This window comes from Apodemus sylvaticus, chromosome 11 (genome assembly GCF_947179515.1).
Source record: "Apodemus sylvaticus chromosome 11, mApoSyl1.1, whole genome shotgun sequence".
In the NCBI taxonomy this organism is placed as follows: domain Eukaryota; kingdom Metazoa; phylum Chordata; class Mammalia; order Rodentia; family Muridae; genus Apodemus; species Apodemus sylvaticus.
The window spans coordinates 86758336-86771912 of NC_067482.1; the positions used below are offsets into that span (position 1 = coordinate 86758336).

A 13577-nucleotide genomic window follows, 5' to 3' on the forward strand; every position below is an offset into this window, starting at 1 on the left:
GAAGATTTGTATTAGCCAGATTTTCCGTTATGATAGAGAAATATCTGAGAAGTGCAATTTGTAAAACAGAAGAGTTTTTACTTACAGCCTTGGGGGATCCCTCTCCATGATTGATTGGCCCTGTTGTGCTGACTCTGTGGCGAGGCAGCACAAGAAGGTGCAGAGTAGAAATGTTTGTCTGTGGCTGTGAAGCAGAAGGGGAATATATGGGGGTCAGAGTTCCAGGATCCCCTTTAAGAATATAGTTCCCCCCAAATCCAAGATCTTCCCATTAGGCCCTTCTTCCCTAAAGAGTCCAGTACTTCCCAACAATATGTCCCTGGGTAGACACTAACATTCTTTGACATTGAGATAAGACATTGTTATCTACAAAGGGGTTCGGCCACAGTCATGGCTATCCTGGGATACATCTGGTTTACTAGCCACAGGTCGGACAATAGCTAAAAACATGGGCCTTTGGGGACATCGAAGGTCCAGACAGTAGCACAGTTCATGTAGTCTTACAAGCTAATCATACAAGACCATAAGTTTCTTGAGTCCCAGGTCTGGTCACTACTGAACTCTAGTTCTGTTCATCTTTAGTATTAGATGTGTTTTTAAACAGTGAATGGTGCCCACCTCCCAGTCTGCTCAAATAGACCTTCTCTGTTTCCTGCTTCCTGTTTCTGCTGAGCTAATTCACTACTGCTAAGAAGAAAGGGTACATACAATTATGTTTAAGTATTCCTTCTACTTCATCACGCATTGGTACCCATCCACTTTCATAATATTTATACAAAATATATATTTTATTATAAATAATATGTAATCATGTTTTGAGTACATTTTTTAGATTATTAAAATGATAAATGTAATATAGTATCTTAAATTTATTAAATATCATTAATTCATGGCTTTGTATGTTTATTACATAATTTTAGGATAAATGAAACAGTATATATTTAGAATATTCTTTTAAAATATTTAAATTAAATATAATTGTATTAACTTTATCATACTTAATGAAAGATGGGATTTACCCCTGTGAAAAATGCCCTGTTTAAGTTGACATGGATGATCTTTAGTTTCTTATTCATTAATGGGTAAATCGAACTTCCCCAAGAGCCTACCATAGTAAGTCCCTGGGCAGGATGGCCCCTTATCCTTCCTGAGCCCTGGCAGATGTGTCCTGTCTTCTGTGACACTAAAACATCCCTGGGTGTATATTTCACTCATGGCCATCTATTTCCCACAGGAGACAAGTGCCTGTCAGACATGTCCTATGACAGTGCCAGCTATGAGAAGGAGGATATGATGACATCCCACGTGATGGATCAGGCCATCAACAATGCCATCAACTACCTTGGGGCTGAGTCCCTGCGCCCATTGGTGCAGACACCCCCCGGTAGCTCCGAGGTGGTGCCGGTCATCAGTTCCATGTACCAGCTGCACAAGCCCCCCTCAGACGGCCCCCCACGGTCCAACCATTCAGCACAGGACAGCGCCGTGGAGAACTTGCTGCTGTTGTCCAAGGCCAAGTCTGTGTCATCAGAGCGGGAGGCCTCCCCGAGCAACAGCTGCCAAGACTCCACGGATACAGAGAGCAACGCCGAGGAACAGCGTAGCGGCCTCATCTACCTAACCAACCACATCACCCCGCATGCGCGCAACGGGCTGGCTCTCAAGGAGGAGCAGCGTGCCTACGAGGTGCTGAGGGCAGCCTCAGAGAACTCGCAGGACGCCTTCCGTGTGGTCAGCACGAGTGGCGAGCAGCTGAAGGTGTACAAGTGCGAACACTGCCGTGTGCTCTTCCTGGATCACGTCATGTATACAATCCACATGGGCTGCCATGGCTTCCGGGATCCCTTTGAGTGTAACATGTGTGGTTACCACAGCCAGGACAGGTACGAGTTCTCATCCCATATCACAAGGGGAGAGCATCGCTACCACCTGAGCTAAGCCCAGCCAGGCCCCAGTGAAGCACAGATAGCTGGGTATGCCTCCTTCCCAGCAGCTGGACCCATGGCGGGCAATGTTGGGAGTGGATTTGCAGGCAGCATTTGTTCTTTTATGTTGGTTGTTTGGCGTTTGATTTGGGTTTGGAAGACAAGTTTTTAATGTTAGCTACAGGATTGCATTGGATCAGGAACATTCAGAGCATCCATTCTTCTAGCTGGTTTTGTTGACTGATACCTGAGATTTCCCTGATATGTGGCTTTCTAAAACTCTCCCCACCCTCTCCACCCCCAGAACAAAGCCTGACTCCTCAGAGAAATGAATAAAACAATTATCCAAGTAGGAGTAAGGTGGCTCTTGATCTAAGCAGAGTTTATACCATAAAGATTCTCCAAATCCTCCTAAACAGCACAGCCACTGGGGTTGAGCCATCTCAGGGAGCTCTGCAGGTGAGCCAGAGGACCAAATATAGGGCATCTGGGAGGAGCAGGGACATCAGCCAGTGCAGAGACCATGGCCAAAGGTCGAACTTTGAGAGACTATGACGTCATATGTTGCATGGCAGTATGGTGTCTGGACAAGTTGTGCAAGGTTCTGAAAGGAAGGGCTTGGAGAGCCTTGCAGACTTTTCTTCATTTGCCTGATCAGTCCAGCCTCCTGAGGGTCTGTTGCCCAGTAAGATGAGCTCAGTGCTCTTGTGATCATTTTTCTCTTATCATTTCAATGCCATTAATGGCCCCAAAGCTCATCACTGCATTTTAGAACCCAATCCTGAAATTGAGACCTTATTTTAAAGTTCTGATACTGTAAAACTTCTTGGAAGTCAAAGCCTTCTTCCAAGCCCCATCCTCAGTTATCTTGGTTCCTGTTCTTCCATGGGCTGATAGTACCAGGACCTGTCATTCCACAAAAGCACAACCCATCCGTCACTTCAATTGAATCTCTGTTCTGGTTATAGATATGGACTTGGCTATCTTGATAAATGTCTTTCCCTATTCTCGATGTATGTTATTTTGTCTGAAAACCTAAAACCATTATTAAGAATAACCATTTTTAGATGGAAGAAATATATGAGCCCAGCATCTCAGTGGCTAAAACACAAAATATCCATGCTTTTAAACAAAATGTTTAAATATTCCGAAGTTCTCTAGTATAAACACCAAGTAGCATGTGTTTTCACATAAATAGGACACAGGGCCATACAACCTTTATCAAGTAGAGGCATTAGAATGCTATAATGCTTGGAGACACAGCGTGACTAGTTTAGGTCCCCAGAGAGGAATGCCTACCATGTATCTCAGAGAGGCAGAGGTGAGATCTGGTATAGCCAGACCAAGACAGGGTTGTCACGCTGAAGCCAGGTCAGTTAGCTCGAGATTTTCCACAGGAAGGCCTCTCGTAAGAATCAGTATTAGGGTTGTTACCCTCCACCACCTCAACAAAACAAAAAGCTTATAATTGTAAATGTTTACAGCACTGTCTTCACAGAAACTTTCCGAGGTGATTCCAAAGAACTGGAGGGGAGATTGTCTATAACAGCTCTTGAGCTAAAAATGGGGTTCTTAGTCTCAGCTCTTCTGACATATAGGGCTTGATCATGGCTGGTGGGGACTGTTCTGTGAATTGCTTAGTACTACCCCAGTAGATGCCAAGAACATTCTAGCTGATACCCAAAACTGTCTTTCCCAGGTGTTCCATGGGAGCAAACCACTGATCTAAACTCTAAACCACTGGAAAGTATGGCATTTTTCTAAGAATAAAAAGCACTTCAAGTCTTTCCCAGTCAGCAGCTTCAAGTTGTACTTGTGTCTTTGCAATGTTGATAAATTCTATAGATCAGCATTCGCAAACACACTTCAAATACTGAGTTCAAGTGCAGGGACAGCTTCACTCTTAAGTGTGTGTTTCTTTGTTTCTTAAACAGTGTAGCATTTTCAAAGTGAAAGTAAAATTACAAATATAAGGATTTACACTGAGAGGAGAATTTGAGGAGCTATAGCTGTGAAGATCTTTTGCTCAATATGAAATTACAGATCTTACTGGCCTTACCCAAATTCATATATTCCAGGTGACAACCTTCCAAGCCTACAGTTTGCTGGAAGCTTTTGCTCACTCTTTTCCTTAGCCATGAGAGCCATTAAGTATGATCCAAGGAAGATGGCTCCACCCCCACCCCACCCCACCCCTGCCACTGGAGGAATTGTAAATAGTGGCTTCAGGAGTTCTTTTTTAGAATGCTTTGCCCCTTCTTCTCGCTGCCTTTTTTAGTCAATATAAATGTCTATTTGCACACCTTTTGTTGTGGTTTTATATTGTAACAGCATTTTTTGAAACTATTGTATTTAAGATAAGGTTTCATATTATGTCCACAAGTAATTAAATTATGTTTGAAGGTGGCTATATTCTGTATCAAAAGTTGATGATGTTTTTCTTTAGTTGGTAAAGTAGGGTTTTGCATGATCTCACTTTTTGTTCTGTGGTTTGTTCTGTTATATGATGTGTGTCTTGAGTACTGCTGTGTGATAATCGTGCTGAACCTGCCCTCAAGTTGTGTTTTAAGTAGCTATCAGAGAGGCAAGAGATAGTTCCTAAGAGCAGGCTGGCCTGTTGGTGACAGCTGGCAGTCACCACTTCTCATTCCTTCTCCCCCATTACCCCGGCTTCCTGTCCCAGGTCCCTTCTGTAATTCGTGCCTCAGTGTGCGTGTGCATCTGTCCTGGTGAGTCAGGAGCATCGCTATGTTACCATTACATTATCGCCAAGAGCATGGCCTAGCACCAGTTGCTTCAGATACCAACATGCTCTGTTTCCAGTTTACATACAACCACATAATAAAACGTTGGAGTCTTCAGGAAGAAACAGGGGTGCTTGTTATAAAGATGAGGCTTAGCCTTTGTCACATTTTATGCTCTTTTCTTTTGTTTGGTTTTGACTGAATTGTAACATCATCTTGACAAAAAAAAATTGAATTGATTTTATGCAGACATATCATGACGTACCATCTATTTCGCCATCAGTTATAGCAATAAGATTGGATAAGCTCTAAAATCCAGATCTCCCACATTGAACATCCATGTTCTTTCTATGGTTCTTTTTTATGGTGAGCCACAACTAGACTTGAGACGTAGAGCCATTCAGGAAGCTCATGTGCATCTCGTGCTACGGCACTCACTGTGAATAAGTGTGACCAGATATTAACATGCTATATTGTTTCCAGTCCTTTCTAATACACTTTTTTACGATGTTGTGTGTGGTTAAATCTTCCTATATCACTACCACTTCAGATATTCACCTCTTTGCTGACAGGTACGTGGAAGTGTGAGTAAGAAAATGCAGCCATCTCTGCAGCCCTGACTCTAGCATGATGTTAACTGCTTTGTTTAGCTAAGCACAAGTGGTTTCCACTGGGAGCACAGAGAATCCTTTTGTACACAATTTGCCTTAGATCACTACAGAAGATCATTACAGAACAAATAAATTCTACAAATACTCTGTCTGCCCCATCTAGTGAAGTCCAAACACAAGCATAAAATAAGCCCCAGCTAGTGTCAGAGTCTGCTGTAGCCTCTCTGAGACCGGGAGGTGAGGAGCTCAGGTCTTAATACAAGAAGTGTGAGCAGATACACAGGAAGGGGCACAGCAGGTTAGCTCAGCTGGCCAGCTAGGGAGTCACTGGTAAGCCTCTGGATGTCAGCATCATGGTGAAGCAGTGGCAGAAGAGGAGCATCAAAGACAAAATGGTGGGTGAAGTGACAGCTTTCATGCCCTGCCTTTTATTCCTTTCCATTTAAATAAGCACAAGAATTATTTTCAGCATGATTTTCTGACATCGTGGAGCAAGGCTTTCTTATTCATTTATCTGCTTCAGTTTGGAAGAGATTGCCAGAAAACTGCTGCAGACTTCACTTCTAAGGAGTCTGTAAATGTAAACACTTGGCTCTGTTTCCCACGTGAGCCTGGAACGAGCATTGAGTGATAGGAGGGAGGCCCGAGGTCCCCAACCCCATTTCCAGTATTTCCCAGTCATATTTTGACAAACAGAACTCAGATATCTACCAGCAGAAAATGACGTGGAAGCTCTGTGACTCCTCGTTAAGCCTCCTTGCCGTCTTTGAACCCATTCCAATTCTCAAGAAACAAAGCTTTGGGCACTACAGATCTGGCTCAGCTGGTAGAGTGTTCATCTCAAATGCCCAATGCCCTGGGGTGCAATCCCCACACACTGGGCGTGGTAGCAATACTTATAATCTTAGTATTTTGAGGAAGAGGGAGGAGTTGAAGGTCTTTGGCTCCACAGGGAGTTCAAGAGCAGCCTTGGATACCTGACACCCTATTTCATAAAAAGAAAGAAAAAAAAAAAAAACAACTTTGGCCGTTTCTGAAAGTTGCCTTTTGCCATGGCTTCAACTAAGACACAGAGCTAGGAGCAAGAGAGATAGAAAATTGAGCAATTAGTGAAAGGCTCGGAGGAAGTTCTCAGATGACCAAAGTGGGAACTCCATGTTCCTCCATCATTCTGGAAACTTTTGGCTCTTTCTCTGCACCAGTACCCAAAGCAGCAAGCAGCTGGCACATCCCCCATGCAGAGGGGAGGTCAAGTGTTGCTGTTGCCACACATAGCATCCGCCACTTGTATCTTTTCCCAGGCTACTCCCTCCACCCAGCACACATACCACCTCTCGGGAAACCCAAAGTGTTACCCATGGCCCCTAGAATAGCACTGCTTTTAGCAACCCCAAACCCTTTGGTTTCTCTATTCCACTATTAACCTCCACCCTGAGCAAACCCACTCTGGCATTGGCACACAAGAGGCCCAGCCTCCAGTTCATCAACTACAGCCCTGCGGGGTATCAGGACTGTGTCCCAGAACTGGTATTTCAGAAGCATCTCAAGCTCCACCCTATCTCACCCCTATTGTTCAGTTGCAGCTTCCACAGGTCACTTACTGAATATTCTGGAGTATAAAGAATTCATGGGACAACCCCCCCAGCCATGTGTGACCAGTCCCTCCAGTACATGAAGCAAATCATCAGTCAATGCTAGTTCACTGAGGGCCAGTTAGATCTGTGACACTCCTGAGCCTGGGCTCACAGTTGTCTGGATAGAGGAACAGTGTCTTCCCACAAATGGTCTAAAACAGCTTAGACACAGACAAAGGAATCAGGTGAGAAGTTGAGATGTTCATTTTGCTACTCTCAAAAGGCCAGCTTCCACGTGTGACCCCCCCCCCCCCTGCAAAAGCAACCACAATGAAAGATGCACATAGCCTAACCCTCAGTACCTCAGCAGTTCCCCTCACATAGGCTAACCCTCAGTTCCTCAGCAGTTCCTCTGGTGAACAGCTTTGACATTCTACCTGGCTTATGTACACTACAAAGACAGAAGAAGGCCATATGCCAACCACAGTGGGTTTCCCTAGCGACTCCATTGTAGACGATGTGATTTTTCTGTGACTGTCCTTGCAGGCCTCCTGCTTCCTGAGTCCTGTTACTATGGCCCAACCATTTTGGGGTTTCAAAAGTGATTTGTGAAAATGGGACCTGATCAAGTTACTGTCTTTACCCACAGATCATCAGTTGTTGCACTGAAGTTTCAAAGCAGAGTATAGTTTCCTCAACTGAGAACATGGGGGTTGAGGTTGCTTTGCCTCAGAAGGTGTCCCTCTGGGCATGCTCCTAAAAGTATGGTCTAGTCCTTAAGAACAGGATTCTGGGGACCACTAAGTCTGTGTTTGAATGTATGCATTACACTCTAAAGGTATGCAACAGTGGAACCGTGATCTAACCTTTCCAAGACACCTTTCCTCATTACTGTGGCCTAACCTTTCCAAGACCCCTTTTCCCATCACTGATGGCTGGAGAGCTGGAGGCTAAAGCTAGTAACATCTGATAAAATGTGAGCACTGGGCCTGGTTCATTCAATTATTCCATTCTTTCTTTTTATACATATACTATCCTCTCCTATTTTATCTCTATGACAACCAGGCAAGCCAGCAGTTCATCTGTATTCCCATCTCAGAGACCAGATAGCTGTAGTGGGGAAGCAGCAAGCTCTCCTCCCTTGTAACACCAGCCACGCTGATAAGTCCCCAACCTTGACAATTTCCCTGGGAGCTGCAGGATCATGCCCCATTGGACACATGAAAGACAGCACCTGGGAGGCCAAATCCCACAAAAAGATGGTGCTGCACAGAGGTAGATACGGCTGTAGGCCCTGGCCTAGGCCCCTTCTTCACTTGGCTCCTGCTTCATTCTGGAATGTTCCTTTTGAGGAAAAGTGGATATGATCCTCTTGAGCTACAGTGTCACTCTCAGAAAGGGAGGAAAATACCTGTACCTATAAGCCTGCCTTCAAAGCAACCCTCAGCCTGGTCATTGCCATATTGATCCACAGGTTGCATGTCACATCAGTTTCTCAGCCTTGCCCTCACAAAGAGTCACTATTCCCAAGACTTGCCCCAGAGCAACAAGGCAAGTAACACAGGGCCAGGATCCAGAGCCAAATAGGAAAAAAGGACATGGGTAGAGCCAAGCGTAGGGAGCCAGATCTTGTTTAAATATGACAGCTGTGGATAACTCTAGAGCCCAGTGCATGGTAAGTGGGCTTGGGCAGCATTGTCCACCCAAGACTTAATGGAAGCTGTGAGCTGTACTGTAGCTGCTCTGTGGGGTAGAAAACACAGTTCGTGGAGAGGGAAGAGGAACAAGAAGAGCTGGCAAAGGAAAAGACAATATGTGTGCATGAAGGAAGGAAAGCCAGCTGAGCAGGCATCCCAATTTTTATCTACAAAATAAGAGACCAATTACAAGTCCAAAAAAGGCCAGATGAGGAAGGCAACTGAAGAAAGCCTCTGAGCCTGATATCTAGGTTGCTCCCAATGACCTTGAAGGTCAATCATGAGTAGGAAGAGGTCATACAGCAGAGGTAGGCTTTTCTGACCTCAGGCCTACCTAAGAGAAGACACGGGCTTCAGCAACACAGTGCCAAAGTTCAGCTGGTCTCAAGTTCTTGGCCAGATTATACAAAAAAAGGAAGAAGACCCTCATTGATATGTCTCTTGGCTTTTTCCACTTTTTGACAAGGCTAAGAGCAAGAGCAAAGTGGACATCCTTTGGCCTCTGACTCCTCCAATGACTACAGACTCTGCATGTCTCGGGTGAGGGCTGCTTATTGCAGGATGTCTTAAGCTCCAGCTCAAAGAACAAGTCTGGTGGCTCCTTGTACAACAATGAGTCCCTGGCCCATATTCCATTTGCAGTAGGCCCTTGACCTGGGGCAGAGCAGATGAGCCCTGGAGACTCAGTCAATCGGCACCAAGGGAAGCAGATGTGCTCGCCATGGTCCTCAGGCACAACCAGGAACCAGCCACTAGAGGAAGACATTTGCATAATAGGGATAATTTGGTACCAAAACTGTCCCCTGAAGTGAACTGCATGGATCTCGGTATAGTTCAACAAATTTCACTTCTTCTTTCCCATGTTTTCTCACACCAACTAAATATGAGGTAGCATGTGCGTCTTGTCCAAAGGTTTGGGGGTGTTGTTTTATTTTTATTATTGTCTCCCTTCATATGTCAGTCCTATCACTCCCTTGTGCCAAAGTGAGTTTCTGAGCTCTCTCAGAGACCTCTCCCAGGCACATGCCATGTGAGGTCACCGAAATGTTCTTACCCTGCACACAACCATGTGGTATTCCAGATTTACAAACATTGGTGGTCATCTGCCTCTCTGCTGGTGTTCTTGACCAATGCTACCTCACTCTTCTGCTTCCCTAGAGCCTGCCTGAGCTTCCTCATTGACATTATCCCTGTGGCTTTCTGTGGGCAGAGGGTGGACCAGTCCCAGAGCACAAAGGGTGTGTGGTTTCAGGGCTCCCCAGTTTCATTCCCCTTTCAGGGCTCCTTTCGTGGTACCACCCTGATTCCCACCCACAGAGGCACAGCCCTTCTCTAACCCTTCCAGGGACTCCCTATTGCCCCCATAAATTCCCACTTCTTCAAGCATCAGGAGCTATTTTTATCATTAGTTTTATAATACCTCACAGGAAGGCCATTGTGCATTTATATCCACTGATACTGTTACCAAATTTTAGGTGACAAATACTCTAAAATAAACCATGCGTAGATCTGTACAGATGCTAGTCAAAGGAAAGACTAGCCTGAGAAAAATTCCCTAAGCCACCAGAAAGATAGCCAGACTGTTGTTAAAGCACACACATACACACACACACACACACACACACACAGTAACCAGTGTGCTTTATATCAATATGGACAGGACAATGTGAAAAAGGCACAGCCTATGACAGAAGGTTAGGTCTAGAGCGGGCTTCGCCCTCTTCCTGGTTGGCTGGTTCCAAAAGCAAAATGTGAAATGGCCTCGATGGCGGCTCAGCACACACAGATGCTTCAGTTCTAAACTGAAGCCTCTTTTCTTGTTGCAGCTGCTGACTTCAGTGTGGGTTTAAATGTGTTAAAATGGACTTCTTGTCTTTCCTCACTCCGTTTTTTAAACATTTAATTTAATTTAATATATCTCAGAATACAAAAGTAAAGCAAACTTTCCTATGAGTTCAATCCCATGGCCCCATGGACCATGAAGTGCGGGTGTCTACAGGTAAAAAGCATTCCCTCCATGACAGTACTGTTCCCAACCCACCTGTTGAAAGTCTTCGCACACTGCAGAGGAGTGCTATGAAACTCTCTTCTGGAATATCAGGGCTATTGAAGTAGTGCTTAACCTGCACAAGAGCTGCTCCTGACATGGAGTCGGGAGGGCTCATAAGGCCCCTCTCTCCCTGAGGAACAATAGGCAATTAATGATTGCCAAGAGAGGGGGAGTCATGTTTCTCGGTGGTGTACCCTCTAAATCGCCCTTGCTCAAGTTGACAATCCCCACCTATGTCTGTGCAAGCAACCCTAATGAAATGCAGGGATCACGCATACATTTTCATGGCGCAGAGAAGCCATGAAAATAGGAGGACTTGTTGTGAACAAAGGGGTTGAGTGACTGAGAGGGAGTAAGAAGAAAACAAGGGAAATATGAAGTACAAATATGAACACAGTACTTAGAGTTGTGAATGAATACATGATAAAAAGGAAAGCATTCAAATTTTAAAAGAAAGGTGTTGACCTTAAGCTAATAAAATCCTATATACATTAGAACATCAAAAGCTAGAGAGCATCACAGCAATGTATTAGACCTTTGCGTTAATTCAGCTCAGTCATGTTAGCATGTTCATTTTCACTGTACCTTCTACTTGTTAATAAAAGCATGGGCTCTCAAAAGAGAGAGGATGATGATGTTAATTTGAAAACATAAATGAAAAGCAAGAGTAATTACATTAATGTCATAAAGAGCTAACTTCAGAGTCAGGCAAGATATTGGGAGTTGGGAGGGGCATTATGTAATGAACAGGTAGTCAACACTTCTAGAAAATGTAACAGTCCTGAATATGTATATGCCTTGCAACAGATCCTCAAAATACATAATAGAAAACAAAAATACATAAACTATTTCTCATGCCTTCTATAAAAAATATAGGTCAGCAAGATGGCTCAGCTCCCCACTGCCAAGTCTGAGGATCTATCTGGAACTGAATTCCATCCCAGCCACCCACTTAATAGAAGAAGAAAACACACACACACACACACACACATACACACACTAAAGGAAAAAAGAAAAGGAAATGGTTTTGTGGGGGTGAGCATTGTTTGAACATGTTTGATTTGCTGTTATTTTGTTTGTTGGTTGGTTTGGTTTGGTTCGATTTGGGTTTTCAAGACAGGGTTTCTCTGTGTAGCCCTGGCTGTCCTGGAACTCACTCTGTAGACCAAGTTGGCCTTGAACTCAGAAATCCACCTGCCTCTGCCTCCCAAGTGCTGGGATTAAAGGCATGTGCCACAACTACACGCATTTGTTTTGTTTTGAGACAGAGTTTCTTTGTGTAGCCTTGGCTGTCCTGGTATTAGCTCCTCAGACCAGGCTGGCCTTGAACTCAGAGATCTACCTGACTCTACCTCCCTGGCACTGGGAGTAAAGGTGTGTGCCACCACCACCCAACTCAAATCTTTTTCTTATAAAGAAGTAACAGATTAAGAAGCCAGAAAGTCACTAAGGATGTAGTTAATCTGAAAAATAAGAATAACTTAGGCAAAGAAAGATGGTGAGAAACTTTTAGGCAGAGGGGCCAGCAAGAACCTGGACCTCTCCGCTTGGACCTGGACTATGGCACTGCAGTAAACAAGGGAGGAGAGTTGGAGCAGGTACACATCCCAGTCCCAGGCCTGCCAGCCTTGCTCGGTGCTACTGACAAGACCAGAAGAGGTAGCCACCACTCAGCTACAGCAGCTCCTATTAGCATCCCAGACAAAGATGGGCCCCTGACAGTTGTTTTGCTCTGGCAGGCACAGCCTCCCCTCCCCTCCCCAACCCCCTCACCCCCTCACCCTCACCCCCCACCTCCCCAATTCCCCACCCCCTCCCCTTCACCCCCCACCTCCCCAACCCCTGAGTAAGGGTGGAAATGGGTGTGGTCTCTGATTTCAGGTAGTGAAACTAAGGCCACGGAAGAGGAGAGCCTTGGTCAAGGTCACAGGGAGTCGCCCTCAAGCCACATTTCCTAAAGTTCATTATGCACAATACAAAAAAAAAAAAAAAAGAGGAATGAGGCCAAATGTCTCAGGAAAAGTCCTACACTCTTGTCCCTCATAGAGCTCCACATGTCCCTGTGAAAGCCTGAGGAGAACGGACTGACATAGTAATGCAGCCTTCCACAAATGTTTCTAACCTGAAAAGTCCCTAAGACCGTTTTTTAAATTGTTTTCAACATGTATGTCACTATAGGCAGGAAACAACTGAGGTAAATGGGGCCCTAGAGGAAGAGCCCTGATCTATGACAAACTAAAAGCAGCCTGACCCCAACTCTCCCAAGCCTGGCATAGTCCTACACTGCTGCCCTCAGGACATAGATTTCCCCCTCCCATCATGCACCCCACTGCTGCTCCTTTTCTGGAGCACCAGGCCCTAAATCATGAATGAAGATAGGTTCTGTTCAAAGAATGGCTTGGCCAATGGTGGGGTAAGGCCAAATTACCCTTGACTTACTTACTATCTGTAGGCCACTTGACATTTCTGTTCTCAAGTGGTTCAAGATGTACCTGCCTCCTGCTTTCTAGGGCCCATTTGTCAGCCCACAGTGAGAAAGCTGGGATAGTTCAAAGCTGAGACAATATCCACTGGGAAGCTCCTAAGGTTGGTTCTCCTTATGACAGGAAATAAGAGATGGAGCGTACCTATATGTGGACTTGCCATTGAAACTGAAGACCTGACCTAGGGATTGACTAGCTCAAAACAGATCTAAATTTTAATTATCCGAGCTGGCCACAAGAAGCACCAACATACCATCTCTACATACGTCTTCTAGTCTACACTTAGTGAGACTATCATTAGATATGCTTAGAGATTAGAATAAAATGAAGAGCTGCACCAGGCTGGAACCTATCCATAAGAATTTATTTTACTCACTTACAAATGGGCTTATAAGGCTCAGACAGGACAAGCTATTTCCCCCCAACAGAGACTCCTTGATAGTCAAGGTAATACCATTTATAATAACAAAAAGAAAAGCAAACAAACAAAAAG

General features: G+C 44.8%; 1 protein-coding gene across 15 annotated transcripts in view; it reads left to right on the top strand.

Annotated features, from left to right (window-relative positions):
* The window catches only part of Ikzf1 (IKAROS family zinc finger 1), an 88727-nt gene extending 83550 nt beyond the window's left edge, over positions 1-5177 (top strand). For all 15 annotated transcript variants that reach the window (XM_052198064.1, XM_052198059.1, XM_052198057.1 and 12 more), the window contains one exon: positions 1235-5177. In XM_052198064.1, coding sequence (XP_052054024.1) covers positions 1235-1938 — 704 coding nt within the window. In that variant the 3' untranslated portion in view covers positions 1939-5177. The remainder of the gene's footprint in view (positions 1-1234) is intronic.
* Positions 5178-13577: the final 8400 nt, after the last annotated feature.